The following is a 26,434-nucleotide window of genomic DNA, read 5'->3' as shown; positions in this document are numbered from 1 at the left end:
CCAATATGATCAGACATTAGCTTCACCCCTGATCCATGTCATTCTTTCAGATTTTGCCTATGTAATAAACCATGGAGTGTGTATTTTGCACACTGCTCCAGGCTTCAATGCAAATTGTGACTGGGCATTTGTTGGTACCACAGACACCCTCTGAGCTCATATGGATTTAATATCAGTTCCTACCTTGTTTTAATCAGTTCAGAATTCAGTGGATTCATAACGTTTGTTCTGCTTTGTCAGAGTAAATTTGATCTCTGAAGTGAAGGGACCAGTTTCTCTTCAGCCTTCTTAGTATCTTGTGCATTTCTGCTTTTCATTCTTTGAGTTGATTGATGCATATTTATGCATGTGCTATATATATGTATGAGTACATTTGCTGATTTCACATCCTGTTTTTAAAAGAGTAGGGCGCAGACTGCAATTTCTACAACAAAGCATCTTGGAGATTTCTAACTACACATAAGATGCAGATTGAATTGCTGACTGGGATGCATGTATAGAGGAAACAATTTGTATTTTTGTGGAAACATGGACAGCAATCTCAGGCTCTTAAATTGCTTCTTGTCAATTCGATTTGTTTTGTTGTTGTCCAAGTCTCGAAAGCTTTGAGTTGTGTACTGATGGTGTCACACAAGTGGGCATCGTGTAATTCGTGACGCTCCTGAGAGCAATTCAACTTGTAGCAACTGGGATCTTATGCATTATGTGCTTTATGGCTTGTAAAATGTTAAACATGGATTAATCTGTTGTGATGCTCAATTTCTCCTTGCATCAGGGACTTTAGGCCAGGCAACCAGACCAGATCCTAAAGAGCTTATTGCTTTTAAATAAGCAGTTTTTGAGACTTGACATGTAATTCTAATTATTAGAAAGCTGTAACAATGACTTCAGTCAGCTGGCGTTGCAAGGAATTATTTGTTTCTGCTCTGCCATTTATCTTTCATAACACCAAACCATGGGAAAACATCTGCTGCCTGTTTGTGTGCTTGAACTGCTGTTTCTGTCATTTCCTCCTTAGAAAGAAAGTATTTTTTGATAGGGGAGCAGTACTGTAGCTCTTCTGCTCTCACCCTGTTCTACGCAAGTTTTTATCTTGCTTGCTGCTGACTATTTCACATATAAATCCACCTGGACTGTGGCAAAAAGCCTTAGGGAGTCTCTGGGTATACAGTAATGATACTGGAACAAGGTGTGATGCATGTAGAAGAGATGTTTTAATGGACTGGAGGAAAATGGCTTGAAGCTGGTTGTCAGTGTTGTCCCTTGGGTTGAGAGATGGAAAGTATTAGATAGAGCTTTGGGGATTGTCTCGCAGATTATATTGAGCTGTGAAGACAAAACAACTTCATTTGATATACAGTACATCAGTCTTCATATCCTGACTGGTGCCTCGATGTAATTAAAGTGTATAGGGTCAATGAAGAAAGATCCACAAACCATATTTGTAATTGATGAATGTTTTCTATAATGCCGTGGAGCAGTTTCTGAGAATGTACCATTTGTATGAAAACTTCATTCATTGCTACAATGTCAAATATCTTATCCTGCCCTCAAAAAGCAATTGCCGACAGATTCTGTAACTATTTTGCTAATGAAAGGAGACAGTTGTTTTTACCATTCACATAGAACACTTTGAGATGTTTGTGGCTGTTGACGTTTTGATAAAATGTTAATGATGGAGTCTGACATTTTTAATTGACTACTGTTTTAGTAGCCCGGAACAATGAAACCTCTTGTGTTTAATTAATTTAATACTTAAATTTAATAATTGTCTTTCCGATACCATAGGATGTCTTTCTATCATTTAAATACAGTATTCGGTTTAGTGATGTACTGTATTTGCAGCTGCAATAATAATAATAATTGCTTACACTTATATAGCGCTTTTCTGGACACTCCACTCAAAGCGCTTTACAGGTAATGGGGATCCCCTCCACCAGCACCAATGTGCAGCCCCACCTGGATGATGGGACGGCAGCCATAGTGCACCAGAACGCTCCCCACACATCAGCTCTCAGTGGGGAGGAGAGCAGAGTAATGAAGCCAATTCATAGATGGGGATTATTAGGAGGCCATGATTGGTGAAGGCCAATGGGAAATTTGGCCAGGACACCGGGGTTACACCCCTAATTGAGAAACGGCCTGGGATTTTTAATGACCACAGAGAGTCAGGACCTCGATTTTACGTCTCATCCGAAGGACGGCACCTGTTTACAGTATAGTGTCCCCGTCACTATACTAGGGCATTAGGACCCACATGGACTGCGGGCCCCACTAACACCTCTTCTAGCAGCAACCTTAGTTTTTCCCAGGAGGTCTCCCATCCAGGTTCTGACCAGGCTCCCACCTGCTTAGCGCCGCACTTTGAGGGCGATCAAGTAAAGAACAAACACGACCGTGTTTCTGAAAGATCTTAAACTACTTGCTGGCAATTATGTTCATGCATGATGTATAAGCAGAGCTCCACAAGTCTCAAAAGCAGGTGCTGTGTTACTGTGGCTGGAGGAGGAGGGCACACCAAAGTAAGAGCGAGAAACTTGGAATTGTATTACCTTAATTGACGTACGGAGTGTGTCATTACTCATAGCAGATAAAGTGTGTTCTGCAGTTCAGATAAAAAGAAAAGGAGTGGGAAGGGACACGTACAGTAGCTTTCTTTCCCTTTGGGGTCCAGTTGTGGTGGGGTTTGTCCATTCTTCTCTGCCGGGCTCTTCAGCATCTCAGTATGGGAAGCAGTCAAATGTGCGCTTCAGATTTCCGGTGCTCTGCTGAGAAAAAGGAGCAGCTCTCAAATTTGCTTCGATAATAAATCACTTTCCCTTTAATCCCTATGGATGTTCTAGTAAATTAGGTTAAGAGCAGGAATAACGAATGGGTTTCGTCTGCCCAAAGTCTTCTGTCACAGGTCTTTGTGATTACATTAGCATCTCTTTCAGCACTGCATCACTTGCAAAGCTGAGCAGTCTGGTTTTGTCCTAATGCTTGTTTACCATATCTTCCTTATTTGTAATAGTGAAGCAAGTGGAAAATAGCCTTGGAATGATGCATTGCATGTCAGAAGTAATTTTATTAATTAGATAGAATATAATTGTTTTTTTAAGTCTGTAAATAATGGTTGTGTTATGCAGTCTTTCAAGGTCTTTGTTGAACGTGATCAACTACCATGTCTGTTTGATGTATTGCTTTGCTTAAAAATTTTAGAATATTAAGATCATTTATCCCATATTAAGTGTTTAAGAAAACACATCAAGCTTGGCTTACAAACAGAATCAACTGACTTGACACAGCTTCTGTATTGTGCATGCGTTGATTTCTTTATGGTGGACAAGCATCAGGACCCAGCTACTTGGAATATTAAAGAGTTTGGGATTTTTACAACTGCAATCTGTGAAGCTACAGTAGCTATCAGCTTTTCACAGAGAGACATCAACACCTCTATCTAGTTGGTCAGAGTGAGTTTATTGACAAACGTGCCTCAGTTCCATCTAGTATTTCAATTTTACAGTCTACTAGTAAAATAGAGAAAGTCTTGTTTATTTAATGTAGGCCTACCTGTTTTTTTATAGTTGTCAAAATAAATATTTCTAAATAATGAGGGAGAGAGAAATATCTTTCACACTACTGGTTAACCTTGATTAAAAATAACTTTTACAGCTCATACATTCTGTATTTTTATAGTGAAAACATATTTATGATTTTTGATAGAGCACAAGGTGTTTTTTACGATTATTATAATTCACAAAAAATTAAGCACCATAGTATGGAACAGGGATTATCAGCAACAGGAAGAGCGATCAACATTGCAATTCACTTTCGCCACCTGTCAGAATAAATCTTTTCATTGGTATTGTTATATCACTGGATGGTATGGTGGCACACTAGTTAGCCCTGAGGCTCTGGGTTCTGTTCTCTGTGGAGTTTGTACATTCTCCTCCCCCCAGTTCTCTGGTTTCCTTCCACAGTCCAAAGTCTTGCTGGTAGATTCATTGGCTACAGGGAAAACTGGCCCTGGTTTGAGTGTCTGTGTCTGTGTGCGCCCTGCGATGGACTGGTGTCCCATCCAGAGTGTATCCCACCTTGCGCCCTGTGCTTGCTGGGATAGGCTCCAGCTCTCCTACAAACCCTGAGTTGCATAAAGCACTTAGAAAATGTGTGGATGGACAAAAAGAGGGAAGGAATGCAAGCCGAAATGAACGAAGGAACTAACAAAGGAATGAAAGAACAAACTGATCAGCTGTGAAAGGTCTCTGCAAGCCAGACCTTCTAACAGAACACAGATTCCGGGTCCTTCAGGCTAGAGCTACACTTACAGGATCCCGCAATTCGGGTGGGAAAGGGGAATGAAAATCATGGATGGGAAAATTGATTTCCGATGTTTCATTTATTTAATGTTGGAGAGACATAACATATTCAGAACACATAGTTTCACAAAAAAAATAATTGAAAACCACAGTCTCACAGTCAATGGAGTGATCCCAATAAAAATCAGTGTCACTATTTTGAAGAAGAGATAGCAGTGCGATTTCAAATATAGCGCAATACTTTACATTTCAAAATACATTTACTTCGCTCAAGCATGAATCTCCAAACAAGGTACCTATGGGGACTGAATTCCCTCGGGTCTACATTTATGTGCTTTCAAGCTAAACCCATTTAAATGAATACAAGTAACCTATTAAACATTTTAATGAAGCGGAAGGTTAAGTTCCATACTCGAGTCATTAATAATTATTCCATTTACTGCATGGTGTGTTATTGTTTAAAAGTTTGGAAACCTATTTTATAACTACAGGAAAATGTGAAATGTCTGTAATTTAGTTAGACAGTGAAATTAGTTTTATTTCAATACATTATCCATCCATTTTCTAGCCAACTTATCCAATACGGGGTCGCAGGGAAGCCAGAGCCAGTCCTGGCCAACAGCACGCACGAGGCAAGGAACACCCTGGATGGGACACCAGTCCATCGCTGGGCACGCACACAGACACCGACACACTTCTGACCACGGCCAAACTTTCAGAAGCCAGTTACACTACTAAGGTGTCAAAGACACACCAGAAGGACAAGAAAAACACAGGGAAAATTGGAAACAGGACAGAGTAGGAGCACCCTCTAGATGTAGAGGGCTGACAGAAACCCCTGCTGAACGGGGAGAACACACAAACTCCACACAGAGAGCACCCCAGGTCCGAAATTGAACCCAGGGCTCGAGCGCTGCAGAGCATCGATTCCATCCACTGTGCCACTGTGCCCTTCTAAATACATTATGTTTAGTTACAGTGTATCGGTTTACTGGGTCAGTTTGCTGTGCTTATTCTTTCTCTGTAATATTTTTTATGACGTTTTAATTCTCAAATGTTGAAAAATATGATTCCCCTCGATTCTCTTTGCTAAATCAACTTTTAAGGAAATCATAGTCCTGAAGTATGGTGTGAGATACAGTATTCTTTCTTTGTTAATTGGCGTTAATTGCACGTTTTACAGCTCTTTGTCTCTGTGACTGTGAGAGCTGCTCCCAGCTCTTTGGGTTGGTCCTGCTTTAGAGTCCTGAAAAGCTTGCAGACACACTGTTCGACCCCCCAGAGCCAGGGTTCGACAGCCCTGTGCTACAATCTGTGACGCCCAATCAAGAACATTTTTCTACGCTCTCTTAAGCTTTCGGTCATTTCAGGTTGATACAGGCCTTTGCCATTGTAAAATCCTTTCTGTGACCAACTTTGAACTTCTCCACAGAAGGCACCAGTTTCTGATAAAAACGATCAGTCTTTGTCTAACTAGGATTTGAACTACTGTTGTCCTTGAATTCTCTTGGTGTTTCATCCAGCTCATTCCCGTTTGACTTCGGATATAATCGGATGCTGTTTGGTAAATTCCTGTCATTTTTATGTTGCCAACATGCTCTGCCACAGATCCCAGATTCATGAAGTCCGCTTTCCATAGCAGTCTTGGAGACAGTGTATTGTATCTCATTGTAGCTGCCAGAGGTTTTTGAATTGTTGCCCTTGGGAGAGAGTTATTCATCTAAACCATGATTCTCACTGCACATTTCAGTAAAACGATCAAATGTCCCCTTTCTTGTAGGGTTTCTCATAAGCCCATTAGCCTTGAATGTCTTGGATGATGGACACCACAGTCGATGTCTTATGGATTTTTTAATAGCCCTCACTAGAGTTGTTGAGGTCAATAATCTTTTTCCTGAAATCTTCAGGCAATTCTTTGACATTCCCCATGATGATGTGATACTTAAGTGTTTTGCTTCAGTGTTCAGTCTCCTAACATCCTTGAAAAAGAGGAGTGTCCAGTCCTGGTCCTGGAGGACTGGTGTGTCTGTCAGTTTTTTTTAAAGTAGCAGCTCCTGAAGAGCTGGGAGAAATTGTTAAATTGGTCCCATTAAGTCAGTAATGAGCTGATTGAGCTCGTTAAGAGCTGTGGGGGAATGAAAGACAGAGTGTCCCTCAAAGACCATGATTTCTCTCCCCTGGACTAGACACTCTGTAAAGCTCAGATGGCTTAAAAACATTAGAAGAATACATTTACAGTACTGTGTGCATTTTGAAATACAGAATTATTCCAGCTACTGTATGATATTCATTCATCCATTCATCAATTTTGTAACTGCTGCATCCAATACAGGATCATGCAGGCTATTCATTTAATATTCCTTTAATACTTTTTTATTACATTTTAATTCTCAAATGTTGAAAGTTATTATTCCCCTCAATTCTCTTTGCTAAATCAACTTTTAAGCAAATCATAGTCTTGAAGTACAGTATGAAGGAGTTCGTCCATGTGAATGTGATTCGAAATGTATACTTTGTTGCTGTTTAACTCTATATTCCATAAATTCTATAAAAACAGAAAGTGAAAGCCACACTTTTTTTGTGTACTGGGCACTTTAAAGACATTAACTTTGCTACCTTCGCAGTAAGCTTTTCCTGTCACAGCCAAGCTGTTCCACTGATAAAAAGAGTGCAGCACTTGTAGCCTCTTAAACTCTTCTGGGTTATTGAAGAGCCAGTGAAAAGGGAACAGAGTGATAGTGAGAGAAGAAGGACACTGAGACAAAGGAAGAGACGTGAGGGGGGGGTCTTAAGTCATTGACGTCCGACTCCTAAACTTTCAGTCAGCGCACACACAAACCTCAAAGAAAGCAAAGGTGAAGAGATAAGCAGCGCTGCACCATGGAGATGAACTGTGTCACTTCTAATGCGTGAACTGACTGTAACAGAAGGGACTCAAAATCTGTCTTCACTGAGCACCACTGAAGACAGAATTATGCATTGGGCTCTTGACAGTGAGTAATGGCAGAGTGCAGAAGTGCATCAGTCTCCTGGCTGTCTTGAGATTCCAAGCTTCACAAAGACTAGCCTAAGTGCTGAAAACTTGCATGTTGCTCTTCAGTGACAGCAGCACAGAATATAGTAGATACTGTTGAACTGTAGCGAAAAGACTCACTCTTCCCCTCTATAACCATGCTCCTTGCTGTTGACCTTTGGTTATGTATTTTAAAGTCTGTGTAAACGGGCAGCCCTGAATCTTGGCTGCTTGTGTTCCATCACAGATCTGTTAAAAGTGTAAGTAAATACAAATTTGCTTTGATATCCTAAATCACTGTCAAAATTCGGTCACATCCGCAGGTACAGTATGACAAAATATGAAAGAACTGATATAACAACGGGAATATCACTCTTTAAGATAAACATATATTGAAAACATTTATATATGACATAAACAGAATGCAGGTACAGTAACCTAAACATACAATGAGTTTTTGTTGCTTTGGTTTATTTTCATAAAGAACTTGCCTAGTGTCCTTGTGAAATGTACTTACAGAAACAACTGGGGAAAGCATGTACATGGAATGTGCTGATTGTGTTTGAATCAAAGCATGTACATGGAATGTGCTGATTGTGTTTGAATCAAAGCATGTACATGGAATGTGCTGATTGTGTTTGAATCAAAGCATGTACATGGAATGTGCTGATTGTGTTTGAATCAAAGCATGTACATGGAATGTGCTGATTGTGTTTGAATCAAAGCATGTACATGGAATGTGCTGATTGTGTTTGAATCAAAGCATATACATGGAATGTGCTGATTTTTTTTGAATATCTTCTAATAAAAAGTGAAAGCTTTAATATTTCTACTATACCAGCCAAAAGCCTGGACAGAGTCCTGGAGACCCAAGGGGTCTGATCTGTATTCCCTCAAACCGTGTACTTGGGCGCGCGCAGCTCTCGTCGTACTGTTTAAGGTCTGTCTCAGAGCTTGTCAGCTATGAAATGACATGGAATAAATTGAACAACAGTGAATCTTTTGAAATCACCAGGTTTAAATTACTGCTGGTGATGGTTCCTGACAGCCCCGAGAGTCGGGGAAAAAAAGAAGATGATTGCTTGTGATATTCGCACAGGAAAAACTACTTTTCCTTAACTATAGACAGCACATCAAAGGTGCCAGCCCTCTTTAAAGTTCACGGAGAACTGGAGGGTCGGAGCAATGTGGAGAAGTGTGGGGTGGGATCTGAGCACTCTGGACTCAAACGTGTTCTTAAGGGTGTGCTTTAGGAAATAGTTTGTGAAAAATGTGCTGCACAACGATCAGCCTTATTAAACCTAACGAGTCTCACTTTAAAAGCGCAGAGGAAAATTGCATTTTTATTTAGAGACTAAATATGCTTACCTCCCAATGATTGAGTATTAGATAATTTCATATTGTCTGGATGCTGGCACGATTCGCTCTGCCTGTTTGTCGCGCTGCATTTTTTCTAAAGCTACTCGAGAAGTCACTGCGTGAGCAGTTGTATCTTTGTGGAATGTGTTATTCCAGCTTAAGCTCTGGATAAACACAAGAAGCGTCACTGTATAGCAGTTCACTCTTTGGTGCAAGACGGCTTAGAGCTGTATCTTGTAAAGACATTGACTCAAGGTCACATGCATCGCCTCCAGATTCTGAGCTGTGGGGTGTAAGGTTTACATATTAATGTGTGGGGAAATAAACACATTCCACACCCCAGGAAAACTGTTCCGTTCCCCAACGATAAGGCTTTCCTGAAATTTCTTATTAATCTCCTTGGGCTCGAAACATTTTTCATGTTATTTAGTTCTGTTCAGCTGGAAGGCAGATGCATTCCCCTTCTTGGAACTGAGCACGACTCAGACTGAAGTCACGCTGGTTGTTATGCCCATTAGATAGCATTATCTCTGCCAGATTCCAGTGCAGTGTGGTATATGGAGTTTTACTGTATGAGTTTATGATAAGCTCACTCACGTGCTTTGAATGCTTGAGTGGCCCAGTTAGAGACCCACAGCAGCACTGGGCTTATCCACAAGATTCTCCTATTCCCATATTCATTTATCAATGTGATACTTATCAGGGCTAGGCAATTTAAATCGTACAATCTGCTCCTTTTTTACTCTTACACTGTACATGTAAGTATACAGGAAAAAGTCTCAAATTAAAGGGGTAAAAAAAACCCACCTTATTTTCATTTCAACTCAAGACATTATTTTAGGATTGCCAGAATGGTCAATTTCATACGTACGAGGCTCATGATATCAACGATGTCAGCAGGGGATCAGATGTGCTTATTCTTGTAGTTCAGCTTGATTTTGAACTGACAAGCAAAGCAGAGCTGGCCAACCTGGGGGTAACCGCGTTGACGCTCCTGAAGATACTGGCTGCTGTATATTTATCCTGCGCGATGTGTGATTCGCTGTAAATGGGCTGTGATGGCTGACCAACACGTACAGCCTTGCGATAATGAAGGGGTGGACGAAAGAACAGAGCACTGCTAAAGGAGGAGACAGCCAAACCGCACAGCCTCCTTCCTCCAGGCTCCCTGGCAAGGGCTCAGCAAGGCACAGCGCAGGGGAATGTCGCAAAAGCACTTTCCAAACCTCAACTGGCCACGTCTTCCTCAAACACACTGCTGAAAATCAGAACATCATGCATATCTATGAAACAACGAGAAACTGACAGTAGACGTTGACTGATGTGTTGACTGGATGATACAAACAGCCGCTATTTGGCTTTTTGAGGAGCGTTGGTATCGCCTGGAAGAGGACGATACTGGGAAGATACATTTTTCGGCATTGCTCAGTGGTCACAGAAGCTCCACGGTCTGAGCATCCTTTGCGTACTCCAGAATGGCATTTCTTGGTTTGAAGGATTAAACTGTGATTACAGATTTTGTATTTACTGTATATACTTTTTTGACAGTTAAAGATTTTGATCCCTGATTGTCCAGGTACCTTAATATGCCTTTGCTCCAACAGGCTCTCTAATTTTAATAGACAAATTTATCAGGTCCCCTTTTTTTCCTCTCTGGCTGGAAATTAGAAAGACAGTTACATGCACAGGTTCGTGCAAACAATAGCTTATCTCTCTGCAGCTGCAGACAGAGTAATCAGGTTTAGGCCTCTAGCTTAAGCGTCAGAGGAGCACTTAAAAAAAAAAAGAAAAATCTTTCTTTTTTTGCAGATGGCCCTTCAAATAAAACATACAAGGCGCTCAGCACCTGCTGAGATAGTAGAGATGGCTTTGTTGCCATGGTGAACAGCTGCCACATTTCAACTCCTGAAGCTGGTAAAAGTGGGATCTCACTAACACTTCATAAATGATGTCCTGTGTTTGATGAACTGTGAAAAGGGCTAATCGCAATGTCTCTGGTAGGCAGAGCTACTGATGTAAGGTGCTGTAGAAGATGAATGTCTGGTCTGAAAGCTAGCTCCTGGTTTTAAACAAAGCCATCGCATTGTAGCGGGGGGGTGACCTAATCCTTTTCTGGGGGGACTACACATTTACTCTTTTGGTTTTCACCTGAGCTTTCCATCGAATAACCGAACCCTCGAATCTCCCACCTTTGGGTAAAAATAAAATGGCAAAGGACCTTGCTGGATCAGGATTAGTTTGAATAAAGAACTTGGCTGTAATGAAGCCAGCAGATATGGGGGGTCCCCAGGACCAGCGGTGGGAACCCCTGTATTTAAGTGCAGTTTATGTAAGGGTATGAATCTAGGTCTCTTAGTCTGCTTTTACAAAGTCTATGCTGTTGGGAAGTCTATATTCGCCGTTTTTACTTTAGTAAAAGAGGAACGGGGACATGTCTCATGTCTCCGATGGACCTATGTGAAAGGTTTTTGTGAAATTATAGAAATATAAGGAAGGCATGTAGTTTGCTCAGAATGTGCTTTAGTCAATGGGCTTGTGCAGCACCTTGAATAATTGCTTTCAGCTAAACCCGACTAAGTAAAAGAAAATCACTTGCCACAGTGCTTGTCTGTGCAGATGACGGAATGGAAGGTGTTTTTCATTGTAGTTAATGTGCTTAGTTTTTTTTTTCAGGAGATTAAACTCGTTTAAAGTGGGTGATATGGTAACTTTAATGCTTTATAAAGGAGATTGGGCAGTCTGTGAAGTTTTTCTTATTTCAGATTCTAGTTCTTAAAGTCATCTTTGACCAAAATTGAAAATTAATGGCTTGCAATTACACGCAGTGCAATTTCCCTTCCCTTTGATCCAATAAAGGTTAATATGAATATATGTATTTCTCATAGATGGAAGATCAATTGCTTCAGAACTGATGTAATGCTTTGCAGGTTCCGTGATGAGTATGACAGAGGGTATATTAAGAACTGGCACTGCAGACTCTGCTGTGAAGTACTTAATTGTTGCACTGTAAATGTACCAATGTTTAGATGACCTAATTTTTAGGTAATGCTTTACACACTGTATGTTTAAAACATAGTGTTTGATTACTTATCAATTGCCTAGTTTAAGACAGGCTGTTCCCACTCACTATTGTATTTGATCTCCATGCTTTTCAAACAACAAAAAAGGATATACTGTAAGAGCCGGATGAGATAACAGGATCAGTTGGGTACTAGAAAGCAAAGTCGTTGTTCTTGCTGTGCCAAGTGCCCTCCTCTAATTTGTAAACTTCATGTTCTTATGACCTTATAAAAAGCCATGACCTTCTTCCTCAGCCTGTAAAGTCGTGGGTCTTTAGAGAGAGATACTGTAGGAAACAGAAGCACAATCTAACTGTTCTAATCTTCAATCCTAGAGATTTCAAGAAATCTAAAAATACACAGGGACAAATCAATATATAGCTAATGTTAGGTTTGCGTCTCTAAGATCAGCCTGCTCAATTTTGTATGAACACTTTTGAATGACCTCGTCTTATTTTATGTCCAGGCAGTCACATAAGGCTTAGGATTTGATGAAAAATTCACATTATCCTATCCTGATAAATGACCTGCAGAAACAGCAGATTTGCTTTCAGTTTGGCTGGCATTCGTATCATTATGGCAATAACTGTTCCAGATGAAGCGAGATTTGAGTAAGAACTCATTCTGATGTCTGTGTATTTTCCTCCGATGCATGGTCACACTGTACTTATCCTGTGGGGTGAAAACGAGTTGTGCTGTAAATGAAACATTTATTAGAGATAAATGTAGAGTTAGAAACAGATTTGCTAGGCTGTCCCTATAAATTCTATGTAAAACTTATATTAAGTCATTGCCACTTTCTTAATGACGAATATTAGACTTTACTGCCATGCCAGTAAAATCTGAGTGTATGCCCACTTCCTGCACAATGGAGAAGTGTCCTAGTTATATATTTTTATATATTTCCTTGAAGCATTTTTAAGTGTTTTTCTGTCTATTTCCCTTGCCTCCACCATGAACAGAGAATGATGGACATAAGGGCTCTCTACCTTTGACATACTGAATTACAGTTTAAGTTCAGTCATGCAAATTAGGTACTTCAGTACTGTGTGAGGAAAAGAGTAAAATGACAGATTTTCTACCTGGGAAGAGGTGTTTGAAAAATCGCCCTCTCAGACACTACTCCCCCATCTTGCTGCTTCGGGAGGGTAACCTGCCCGTTTGTTAGTTGTTTTAGGTTTGTTTTTTAATTCCGACACTTCGGCCTTAGAAAGTGGGGAAAGCTGGAGAACCTGCCTTACCAAGTAGTTCATGAACACAGGACTGAACTTAAGCACCTCAAGCCTTGAGCCTTTGAAAACAGTTTCTAGTGACAAACTTGCAGAGTTGTCTATTGGCCACACCCAGGGCCTTATGCGGATTATAATGACATAAAGATCACATCTGCCATCATGACCACAGCACAAGACTGTGCTTAAACGAGAGCAGACCCTTACACATCATGCAGGGTCTGATACATCCGCTCAATGCAGAGGGCTATAACTGAACTGGTGCCACTGCACTATGGGAAATCTAAACAATTCCGCTACATCTGATTGCTCTTCATTTGGCATGACAGGCATTGATAATCTTAACATTTTGAAAAGTGCAAAATGTCTTCGGTTTTATTTTCACTTAATTTTTTCTCCCTAGCAATCTGTTCTCTCAGTTGCCAAGCACGCTGGGAAGACTTTGCGGTAGATCCTGGATCTCCTCTGTCTAAGCTCTCAGAAACCCAGCGGCTCTTTACTGAGTCTGCGCGGACCGCTTGTGTCTTTCAGCCTCTCAAGCTGGACTGTGACGCCTGCAGTATTGTGTCCAGCTCGGGCCAGATGCTGGGCAGGGAGGCCGGGCCAGAGATCGACCAGTCCTCCTGCGTGTGGAGGATGAACAACGCGCCCACGGGGGGCTTCGAGAGGGATGTGGGCAGGAAGACCACACTCAGGGTGGTGTCCCACACCAGCGTGCCTCTGCTGCTGCAGAAGCAGCAGTACTTCTTCGGGCAGGCCAACAACACCATCTACGTCATCTGGGGGCCCCTGCGCAACATGCGCAAGGACGGGAAGGGCATCGTGTACAACATGCTGCAGCAGGTGGTGGAGAACTACCCCCAGGCCAAGGTCTTCGTCACCACGGAGGAGCGGATGAACTACTGCGACAAGGTGTTCAAACTGGAGACGGGGAAGGACAGGTCAGTATGGCGCTTCTCAACAGGCTTTTGGGAGGAAGGTTTGGTCCTAACCTCCCACACCTCTGCTCATCTGTAGTACGTATATAAGTCTCGCACCCAGGTCTTCCCCACGCTCTGATCTTGCTTGCACTCCCTGCACCCCACCTCCCCATCTGCACTCTTGCAGCAGCTCCCTGGCTCATTCCTCACAATGCTGAGGGAGGTTTGGACAGCCTTACTCTTAGCTACGTTTGAGTAGCTACCCTCAGATAGGCTGCCCTCCCCTCCGCTAGGCGCGGTGCACCAAATTCTCTTTGCATACGTTATCTCTGTCTTGCATCCATTAAGGATCTGACGGAACTACTGAAACACTGGTTTTGAAGTCTGATAACATTTATTGGCGATTTTCTCTTTGAAATGTTTGAGGCGCGATGTGTACAGTTTATTTTTCTCAGCACATGCCCTTGATCTCCTGCCACCATATTCAAGTTAGATCCGTTTTCTCTTTCGGTCTGGTGTGAAGCAAATAATTATTCCCACGACTGCCTTGATTGCTTGGTTATCAGTGATGGTTTGAATATTTTTAGTTTCCTAAATGCTGTAAGGCGTACATTGAGATGCATTAAAAATTCCCCTTTGTTTGTTCTAGATAGGACACATAATAAACAGCCTTCAGCCCAGGACTGTATGCACATTCTTCCATTCTTCTAAAACTCCTCATGCCAGCAAAACGAAATCTCACCCTCATCCCTTTTTCAGGCATCCAATTGTGATACCAAGGATGAGTGAATTCTGAGCCTATTCAGCTTCTCTACAGAATGCCTTTCCTTATCTATAAGGTGCGTTTTGAGCACTTCATCCTAAAACCTCCTCTTTGCACATTGACAGCTGTTCTGTGCTGAAACCCTCCAGCATGTTTAGGCTCTCATTTATATGTCGCCATGTGGCTGGGCAGCAGTCCATACCACTATGGGCACCTAGTAAGTGTCCATACTGTCTTCCATAAGTTGTCTGTTAAGAGTGTGTTAAAGATTTCTTAAAAAAACACTCATCAAAATCTAGTTCAGTTTGTTCCCAGGGCAGTAGCTTTGTTTGCGTTTCCTGCATTCATATTTTAAATTAAAATAGTTTGAGCAAATAGCTGCAGTAGCTGTGCTTTGAGAATTAACCCTCACAGGATCCCTTATTTAAATTATTCATTTCCCAAACTCAGGTTTGTTATTCTCACCTCAAAATAGAGAAGAAACAATGGGAGAGGTTCCAGTTGGTGACACAAGAAAAGCGAGTTGTACTGAGTAGCTACCAGCTGGCATAAGAATACCCCCCTAAGTCCTGTGCCACACACCTTTTTGTCACCTGCTTAGACACAAACTGGTGAGAATACTGGGAAAGAGTGACCTTTAATGAGCTTGGTCTCCATAATGATTTTCAGAAACCTGTCTGAGTTCTTTGTCAATGAGAGACCGATCCAAACGTGAAGTACTGTAGTTAATTGTGAGAGTATTGATGTTTAGTTGACCCAGTTATCAAGAAATATATACTGTACTGTAATACATTTTGTCTCTTTGCTCATTCTTTTGATACTTTCCTTTTTTTAAAAAAGATGCAAAAACATTTCTAATGTAATTTTATTTGGGAGAGCAATGTATTTTTTTGTTTTGTTTTAGAAGACGGCAACATTTGCAGAAAATCTCAAATCTGTAAATCTGTACATTTTTACAAACATTAGGATCCCCCTGAGGACGCAACACATATAAGCGATTAAAAATGTAGTAGAACCTGTATGAAATGGTGGATAAGAGGGAGGAAAGTCAGCTCAATGAAGATGGTGCCCCTGCTTCCTTACTGTTTTGCCAGGTTAAAATTGCACTGGATGTGGTGAGATATTCAGACCTCTGATTTTTGTTTCTTCATTGCCATGTACTTAAAGTACAGTATTTCTTACTTAGGGGTAGACAACCCTCATCCCAGAGTGTCATGTTGATTTCTAGTTTTTGTTAAATCTCCAGCCAGCGGCGATTTAGACCTCATTATGAAAAGAGCAGGACCCCGGTTCTTCAAACACCAGAGTGGCTTACTCCTGTCCGACTGCTCTCATCCCTGTTGGTACTGTACTTCCACATTTTAGCCATGCTCAGCCATGTTCTTATTAAAATCCCCTGGCTGCACGCTGTTTTCCGTGATGTTATTTTGCAGTAAGCAGCTGTTTGCTCTTCCTGCGCTTGCCCTGCAGAAATGCATGAGGTGTCAATTGGTCCATCAGCTGTCAGCTGCAGTTTGCAGGAGAGTCTACGGAACGGAAAAGATCTCGCTGCCCATTTTCTGTCCCGGTGTTACTATTTTACTTTGTCATGTTGTGGATCCGCACTCAGTTCTGTCCAAAACTAAGGCCATAAAGAAGGTTAGGACCCACAGGAGGCCATTCGTCCCAAGAAGCCCATGTGTTTTCCACTAGAGGACGGCTCCAGCCACTTGTTAGAAAGAGGCCGGGGAGCAGGCATCAGTGCCCAGGCCAGCGGTTTCTACCTGAAGCTCTGTACAGGAGGAGGGTCTGTCTAGACAGCAGAGCCTGTGAGGACATCACCACCAAACACTGCTTATTCACTTGGAGGCTGCAGCTCACCTGGAACTGCTTTACGGTTTGCCAATGTGGGTTACTCACTTACTGGTGTACTAATGAGAGCAACAGCCATACAAGACAGATCAAGTCAGAAAGGAGAGCCGGCAGCCTCACACAGGAACCAGTGAACAAACCTGTTCAAAGCATGGGATAAATCTGCTTTTTTATGGTGCGAAATGCGATGGGTTGTAAGGAAGAACAGTTGGCTGCGGTTCTCAAGCTGTAAATCAAATTACTGGCGCACACTTATAAAATCATGCTGCGCGACAAGAATGTGTGTTTAGATGTGTATTTTCCTATATTGTAGATGACCATTTTTAGTGTTTTTTTGTGTGTATATAATTTAAGGCTATTCATGTGCAAATAAACAAAATAAGGCAATACAGTATCTACAATAAATGTTTTTTTTTCTATCTGCAGGTAAACAAACAGCAGTGTTTGTCAGCTTGTGTGTTATAATTCATCATTTGTTTTTAAACAAAGGCAGTTATTTAAAGTTCCTCTTTAAGATAGTCATATCCTAGATATTGAATATCCTCAATGTTATCTTTGTCATTGAGCGAAAAGAAACGTTTTTTTAATGCTTAAAAGGTAAAATCAGCTTCTAAATGGAGTGTTTAGCAGACATTTTGGAGGAAGATCAGATCCTTAACTACAGTAACTCACTTCCGCTCCTAACAACTGTATATAGAAATACGCATATTTACCTCTGTCACTGCAAGCCTGCAGGCACCTGGTAACCAATAGGAGTCACTGTTTCCCCAGAGAAACACAGACAAGACTGTAGCCGATTAACAACCACACTGCCAGCTCTAATTGGAGACCTTCAGAGTTTGAACCTGCAATATCTGGGCCGTAGATCCCTATCTGATAGCTGGGCACAAGTGTTGTAAAACTTTCCTGAAACCCTTGAGCTAGTCTTTGACCTTGCACACTGCACTTCTGAGTGTCATTAAAAACATGGCTATGGGTTACCATCGATTGGAGGAGGTAACCCTCTCTCACATTCGCAGACATCTGGCATGTTTTGTGGGTCACTCCTGGCTTAGCAGCCTTAGTACAGTAAATCTGAAAACAGTAGCATGCAAATGTTTTGTCCCTGAGTGTTGTCATACAACAGCATATATTCTGGGGAAAGCAGTAGACTGATTTAAATGATGCAGTGACCATGAAAAGGAATGAATTGTTCTTGTTCCATTTTAAAAGACGTTCACAGGTTACTTTCATTGGCTGACTTTACCAAAAAGAAATGGCAGTGATGTTTGCACCCAGGGGCTCACCGAAGTATCAGAGATCTTCACACATACAGTATGCTGATGCTACAGTTAATGAAAGCAATTTAACGTTGTCATGTACTGTCTTAACCAGATTTTATTAACTGTTGAAATTGCTGATGCTCGTCTATGGCCGTTGCTTCAGTGCAAGGGTGACTCTTGGCAGCTCCTTCCACTTAATTACCGAAAGGACATTCAAGGCAGATTTTGTGGTACACATAGTCATTATGAATTATCAGACCTTTCATATTCATTCTGGCAGCAGTCTGTTTCCGACTTAAGCGTTAGCATTGCGAAATTGGATTTATGAAAGAACAAGATATTGTTGGCAGTCCCTACCTGATTCTCATTAAGTGGAATTAGAAACTTGATTGACATATCTTGGCTTGTCTCATAATTGCTCACATTTATAGATTATTGTGGGGCTTTAGAGGAATTAACTGGAGCTTTGATTTGGAATCTGCTTTATTATGGTTCAGTTTTGCTTTGTGGAAGCTGTATTCCCTTATCCAGTCTATATATAACATGCAGAGTAGACCACTAGGCTGTTGTATGACTAATTCTTCCGAATTTGTGGGGTTTTCTCTTGAGTCTTGCATCCTCCGCACAATATATCTGTGAAACAGGTTCCAATATGACTTGTACTGAACAGAGGCTTTGTTGTAAATCCTTCGAAATGAAACAATGCACTATAAAGTACACACACACACATAAACTGAGCATTAAAAAGTATGACATTCAGCTGCAACAAATTCATAACATCAGGCAAATTACAGTGTTTTTTTCTAGTACAGTAGGTATGCTGACATTTTATTAAATAGACATGACAAGTATATTCATTATTGCTTGTCGGCATGAGGAATTTACCTGTGCCATGTCTATTTAATAAAACATTAAGCAGGTTTTATTTTCCTTTATCTGCTATGTAGTGGGTGTCTGCTATGTAATTCACAGGCTAGTAGCAACCGTGGCCACTGTTGGGAACTGTACAGGCTGCTCTATTCCTGGGTTGTGGGATGCTGCCCCATTGCTCTTGTAGACTCTGGACAAGCATGTGCCTGTTCACAGGTCTCAGAGCTTTGGTCACCACTTGAAATCCCAGCTTGTCCCACGGATTTTCAATACACCGCAAGTCTGGTGAGTAGGACTTCTGTGGCATTGTGACACTGTCACATTCATCTCACAGGAAGACTGATGCGTGAGCAGTGGAAGGATACAGTGGGAATGTTTTCATGTCAGGATGAGCCTGCAGAAAGGCAGCAGGTAATGTCCCAAGACCTGATCAATGAAGAGCCATGCAATCGGTTACCATAGTTCACTGCAAGTTGAGTTAATGACTGAACACTCCTGCCTAGACCATCACAATTGCACATACCCTAAAAGATGATCTTGATAATGTGGCCTGATGCTTGCTCTCCCAGATTGTGGTCTACCATTGACAGACTGTATTTGGCTGTACGGTCTTTCCAGTTAGAAATTCCTGGCTGTGAGCACAATACGCAGCACGCTGACTTAGTCCAGCCGCCAACATACTGATGGCGCAACGGTGCTTTTTTTTCTTGATACGAAGGGTATATTTTGGTTTCCTGTCTTGATTTCTTGATTGTCTCCAGGCGTGAGATTACATATATTAAATGATTATTAATGAGGTGACTTTGTGCTTATGTAAAAGGCGGTCAAGTGTGTTATGTCTTGAAATAATCAAGTTAATCAAAATAGTTGCAGGAGCACCGAATGGCTTTCCTGGCAGCTGGGGTTGGGATTGTATCTCCCATCTTCCCCTCTCCAAGAAAAGCGGTCTTGAAATGTCACCGTGCCCTTTGATCTTTCCTCCTGCACAGCTGACATTTACTCAGCGTAAATCTTTAAACAAATGATCTTTCTGCTGGGCAGGTTTGCACGGTTACATTGCCGTTTCCCGGTCTCTGCTCAACAGTTTTGGAGATCGCCGTGAGTGGGTGGGTGGCGGAATAGATGTGACCACGTGCAGTATCTAACCAGCCACCAGTCTGTGGCATTTGTAGGGGAACAATGTGCACTGAAAGGAGAAGGAGATGAATTAACTGATAAATTACTCATAGCAATTAATTTGAGAGGAAGAGGGATTTTATTTTGAAATCTGGCAAAGTCAAAGCTGTCAGACAATGGCCCTGAACAGCATATGGAAAGCACATTCACAGAGTGGATACCAACCATAAGTGCTGTGTCGCAGTGTTTGATCCACAGGGAGCCTGGCTCTCTCAGGCTCTCTCATTTGAGCCAGAGCTGCCTCACTCACTGCCGTTCCTTGGTAACTGAGAGTGACTGGGCTCTTTAAATTCTCAGCATCTCAAAAAAGATTGTATATTCCTTAACATTCCTGACTTCAAATCAAGATAAGTATTATTGATTTGCTACTGTAATGTGTTGTCCTGGAGGGATCTGATCTACAGTAGCAGTATATAGTAGCTCACTGTAGGTTACGAAGGTCCAGGGAACTGGAGAGAGATCTTAAACTAGTCCAGTTAACCCCGTAATTAGATTAATTGGGTAGATAAGAGCACAGGTGGAATGGAAGAGCCCCAGATCTCAAGAGTTGTGCAATCCTCATGTTTTACTGAGTGAGTCTGGGTCTCCTATTAATTAAGTTGGACATCCCTGCATTGTTTAAGCTTTTTGCTCAAGTTAAAAGGAATTGTATTCTTTTAGTGTTGCTGCGGTTCTTTTCAGGACGCAAAAGGTTTCCAACAGCTCCGAGGCAAGGGCTTTGAGAGTGTCACCCGGACTGCAGAGGAAGTGGTATGGAGATGTATTACAAGATATCGAAGCCAACAAGCCATCAACCCATGTCATTGGTCTTGTTAAAAACTCTTGATCTTAAGGGTGGTCAAGATGGGTTAACCAATGGGTTAAGTTGTAAAAGTTACTTATCTAATGATGACTTAGAAATGCTTAGTCTTATCTTACAGTATCTTTGTCTGTTGAAAATGCTAGAAAATGTAGGAGAAATCATTCTATTGCACCTTACACTTTCAGTATGACCCCAACCCAAACATTGAAGGTCTTCACTCTTGACTTTGAGGCAATATGTGAGCCCTGTAGGCTCAGAGCTTTGGTTCGATACATTATTGATGTTCAGCGTTTGTCCTGAAAAGGGCTAAGCCAGTGGGCTCAGGGGAGATCTCTCTCGCTCAGACAGCCCTATTCTTTTCTGTTGGTACTGTATGTCACAGGTGAAGCCCAGCGATGTGAAAGGGTGATAAAGCTCTCGATTTCTCAGCAGATTTTTCTGTGGTATTTTTTTTTAACATCTCTCCTGAAAACCGTAAAAAAAAACACGTCCTTTTGTGTTTGCTATATTATATGATTAATTTAAGACTTTTTGTATTTGATTCAGCTGGTGTGAATATGGAATATTCCTGTCTGTATTCTGTTTAAAAAACAGCATTATTAACCCTCAAGGAATCCCTCAGATGACTGGGAGGTGAAACCAGTGGGGTAACAGACGTTTGGGGGTGGTCACAGCTATTTTTGCTCCTTTCAGAAAACACTGCAGTTAAGAGGTATCATTTGGTCATTGCAATCACGGGTAAACCTATAAGTTCACAAACAGCAGGATCAATATAAATCAGAGCCTGAGTACCTCCTGTTGACTCTTTCAGTGTCTGGATCATTCAGTCAATACACTTGATCTGTAGTGGAGAATCATTTGATAGTTTTTTGGGGGCTGTCTTTATCTTCAGAAGGTCCTTGAAAGGTTACTTGATTGGAAACCCATTTCTATTAAGGGGTTTCAGTCAAGTGAATTTTTTTAAGGTGTTTTTCGCATTTCCTATTTACTGTAATTCTGTCGATACTGTCATTCTCTATCCTTATAGTACATATACAGCGTGTTATTGTTTTAGACCATAAAGGAATTATTTTAGAGCTGTACGACTTTCCCTTCATAAGCCATAGAAGATAATATAATGTATAGTACTTGTAGAACATATGTAGCCTATAGAAGACATTATAATACACCGTATATGTACAGTACTATAATGATAGTCTTCTGTTGAACTGCATGCGTTGATGTTCTCTGAAATTCTGTATTCTCTTTGTGCCTTGACAATTAAATCATTGCAGGCTCATATTAATAGAAGAACTAGAGGCCCCTCAACAATTTATCTTTATATTTGTCAAAGTCCATTAAAAACATAAATGTCTAATTTTTTATCTCTGCTAGTTATTGGTGAAACGGGTAAAATCCCTATGTTTTACTGAAAGTCAAAAATATTGGTTCCTTCAAGGCATTTTCATTATGGCAACAGATAGAAATTTATCATGCTATGAGGTGTGTTTTATTCTTCTGTGTTTTAGATCCCTTCCAAGGATGGGTGTTGTAGGAAAAATATGGATTTTTATTTCAGTTTTTAGAAAGCAACAAAGAGTTAAATATTCATATGCCCAATGTTGCACTTTTTTAATTGCACCTTCATTATTCGATTCTTTGATAATTCTTTATACTGATGTGCATGAATATAGAATCATTACATTTGTTTCTCTAAGTTAAGTGACCACTTAACCCTGACCCTAGCTGGGTCTATTAGTTTTACAACCCGCTATCTGGTACAGGCCATCCACTTTCTATGAGATGTGTTATTTAATGTAAAAGGCCTTTCGGGACTGTAACAGGCATGAGCTTCTGCGTTTTGCTGAATATTCGTGTCTGAATGCTTGGACTTTCAGTTCCAAGTATCCTGTTTTCCCAGTTTTGCTACAAAAGCTAAGATCGTTGCCTAGAAGCAGGTCTGTTGTCCCTGGATGAGATCCTGATTGGTGTTTCTCCGCTTAACATACTGTAACTCGACGAAAATGTACAGAATTCAGAATTTTGCGGAGATCTCACTACAGATCTAATTATCCTGAGTAATTTTATCATTCATTTCTGTCCCTTGTTAACGTGTGAGCTGATGCTCGAGCAAATTAAGACACAGAGACTGACTGTGTTAAGCAGACGTCTAACCAACTGTCACTTTCAGATTCATCAAACGCTCCCAGACAGCTCATTTATTAGTCTTGGAGAGTATCTCTGAAAAGATCCCTTATTTCAAATGTCATATTCCTGATTAAAAACTGTAGCTTTATAGATCTGTAGTGCTAAGCTTAATCGAGCACATGATGAATGGTTTCCAGAAATAAGCATAAGCATCCTAGTGCCCAGTTTTAATACAACCCATGTAGAGTTTTTCTTTCAGCTTAGCATTGGAGATAATTAGAATTGGAGATAGCCTGCTTTGGGATTCTGTTTTGATTCTATTGATTTGTTCCATTTTCTACTCCAGAGCAAGTGCTTTTCCGAGTGAACAGCACTGTTTTAATTTAGCATTATTTTTAAGATGCTTGCAGCACAAACTGGTAGCTCAGATGTTTGACATTGACATATCCAATGGTGGTACAGTATATCCAAGATGAAAAACCACTGCACACACCACAAGCCCCTTAGTTTACAGTACATTAATTATAATTAGAATTTCTATTCTGTGTACAGTTTGGAATGATGCATTTCATTAATGAGCTCTGATAAAAGACTAATTTGTTTGTGTGTTCTGGGTATTTTAATTTTTACCTTATCAAGCTAAGCAGGCAGCATTTGGAATTCAGTTCTGGGGAAGTTAAAGGAAGACAAATTTGTTTGCAGTAAATTAAGTAAATCATTGCTGTAAAGCCCAGATCAGACAGTGATTTAATGCATAATGGAAAGAACTGGCTGTAATATGGGTTGCTGTTTGGGAAACGCAAATTACCCAAAATCTGTTCTCAATGCAAGAATTGCATGTCTCTCTGTTCTGTTCTGGAGCTGAAGTTGGCTCTGAACAGCTTCTGCATGGCCTGGAAATGAGCTGGCAGTGCCAGATTGGCAGTTCTGCCTTGGGGTTCATTGTAGCTCCTTTTAGCATTACGGAGCCAGGAATAATCTCCGAGCTGTTGTCGTGGGTATGGGTTATTCTTCTGGACTCAATGTGATAAAATAATATCGCTCAGAGAGTCCACTAAGGATTGCAGGCAACACCATGAAGATAAGCACTGTTGACAGAACCTTCAGTGGCGTTTTTGTGAACGTGCCTTTTGCATGTTCACTCACTACACAGTACAGTACATCTCTGTATTTGTGCTGTAGTCACACAAGTGCCTAGCAACAGGATTTTGTATCGATAAAGGCGTGACTGGGTGTCTTGAGACCATGAACACCAGTAAAATAAAATACATGTATTTTTTAATACACTGTAGAGCACTAAGAAATCTGATTATACCACATTAGATTTTTTTCAACTTTGTGTGAACAGTTACTTCATTTTGGGTAGAAGAGCAGTATTTTAAGAGAAATCTACATTGGAAAATACATGCTCTGAAAGGATAGGATGTTTGTTCTCATCACTAAGAAATGTTTACCCTTTTATTATTCACTTCCAAATGATTTCTAAACATTTCAGAGGAACCTGGATCCTTATTGGGAATAGCTTTGTGTCTAAAGTCATGTTTTTTGAATGGTAGAAATTAAAGTTTCTTTCTACACAGACGTTTTAATGAAAATCTTTTCTTCTGTGTGCCATCTACATTTGGGAGGTGTGAGGCTTTAGAAACAGTGTGGCGTTTTACTGTAAAGTGAATTTTAGCAGTCCCTGCTCTTATAAAATATTAATTGAACCCGGAATGAATTAATGAACAAACTCTTGTTTGAGAACTTTACCATCTGGTTATTGTCTGTGTCAGGAAAGTATTTATCCTACAAGGTCACCTTGGCTACCTGCCAAAGGTAATAAGGACTCTGTTTTGATTACAGGCCCTACAAATTAAATTTTCTGTCTCATCTTTTTGAAATAGTAGGATTACTGCTGCAGCTAGAAGCTGGGGAATAGACTGTGACCAAGAATCTCAGGATTTTATAGGTCATGTCACATCATGACCTATTTTTGGTAACTTAGTTGATCTCTATTACAGTGAGCCTGCCTGTAGCATTTCTTCTGTTTATGAATGTACTTCTTCACTTTTTCAAGTGTTCTGGCCTTGATGTGACTGGACGTGGACCCCTGCTCACTGTTCCTTGTCCAGTCCGCAACCTCCTACATTTATTATCGAACACATTTTGGAAAACAGTTACATTCTTCTTTGTTTGGATTGTTTAACAATACAAACTATCCTGCTTCTGTTCGGAATACGTACAGTATCTCACCTGCTGGTTTAAGGCTTGAGGTGCAGGTATGGCGTCTGATCTTTTTCCTGTACAAGGTAGTGCCGTATGGCTTGGTCTTAAAAATATATGGAGTTAACATATTAACATGCAATAAAACAGTTCCAAAAAGTAAAAAAAAAGGAATACAAAAAAGTGTGTCTTTGGTATACTGTAGTATCGCAGGTCAGTGCTCCGCTGTAATATAGAAATTCATCTTTTATCACAAACAGTACGTCTTGCTAACAATCTAGGGTGCTTGCTCAATTCATCATTGAAAATTGAGAACTAGATGGTAGAAATTCCATTTGATCACCTGTCAAACTATTGCTGTGCAACAGATAAAACTGTTAAAGTGTCAAATTGCGAGATAAGACGAGACCAGAATTTTGTGTTAAATAAAAAGAGAGGTGAAAAATATACTGTATAAAAATGCTTTCTACAGCAATTATATTTTAAGCAATAGTGCCTGCGTATGAAACAGGGGAAAGAAATCAGAATATTGCATCACTATGGTTTTGTGCCACAAGCCTTGTAAATGAATTTGCTCGTTCCTCATCATCTGTGGCATGAGGCTGACACTACATGAGATTGCACATGGCACACTCTCTTGGAGCGAAGCTGAACTTCTCTCATCAGAAATTCCTCTCTGGTACTTCCAGTTTGTTTTATGCAGTCAGCTCATAAGTATTGTGCCAGTATAGGTAGTTCAAGCTGCAGATAACAAAGACATTGCATTTAAATCATACTGTCATATTACAGCGTAGGTTCAGTGACCTGAATGGCCTAACTTGCAAGCTGCCATTCAATATAGTGACACCAGCAGAAGATCATTGTTCTAAATTTAAAATTGAAATTGATGCAGTTTCAGAAGTCAGGTAGGAATTCCTTTTTAATCATTTTACTTTCAGGGTACCATACAAAACATTCTCAAGTTCCAAGTAGATTATTTGGTAGCACTTAACTAGAATGGGGCTAAAAACTCTATTTTAACTCCTTCATAAACTTAACATGGGAAAACAGCATGCAGAAAACCACAGAGCAAAATAAAATCTCACATAAGCGTACCAGGACCACTGTTACTGAGCTGCATCCGCAGAAAGTCCCTGTGAGCTCTCAAGTCCTTAATGGTATCTCCCGTCACTTTCACCTGACTTCTCTCTGGCGAATACTGTGTTATAGTGAGTTATTAAGTGTAAAGGAAGGAATTATGACAGTGTATTTTAGCCAGTGAAGTGGAGCTGCTTATTTTAGATCCTCCTCCTTTGGTTAAGGATTTCCAGATACATAAAGTACAGTGCTTGACATGGACCCTACATCTTATCACATGTTAACCAGGGAATTCCCATCATTGTACATTACAACCACATAACTTAGACCACAGTCAAACGTATCTCATTAGTGTCCATTGTTTTTATCTTCGATTAGAACTACCGCATAATGCTACGTGTATGATACACTTCAGAGCTG

General features: G+C 40.7%; 1 protein-coding gene across 1 annotated transcript in view; it reads left to right on the top strand.

Annotated features, from left to right (window-relative positions):
• st6galnac3 (ST6 (alpha-N-acetyl-neuraminyl-2,3-beta-galactosyl-1,3)-N-acetylgalactosaminide alpha-2,6-sialyltransferase 3) overlaps positions 1 to 26,434 on the top strand; it is a 99,588-nt gene that overhangs the window by 43,587 nt on the left and 29,567 nt on the right. Inside the window, exon 3 of the mRNA XM_088597970.1 lies at positions 13,493 to 13,902. Within this exon, the coding sequence (XP_088454096.1) occupies positions 13,493 to 13,902 (410 nt within the window). The remainder of the gene's footprint in view (positions 1 to 13,492; positions 13,903 to 26,434) is intronic.

This window comes from Lepisosteus platostomus, chromosome 11, assembly GCF_059453375.1.
Source record: "Lepisosteus platostomus isolate fLepPlt1 chromosome 11, fLepPlt1.hap1, whole genome shotgun sequence".
In the NCBI taxonomy this organism is placed as follows: domain Eukaryota; kingdom Metazoa; phylum Chordata; class Actinopteri; order Semionotiformes; family Lepisosteidae; genus Lepisosteus; species Lepisosteus platostomus.
This window is presented reverse-complemented; position numbering and strand designations above follow the sequence as displayed.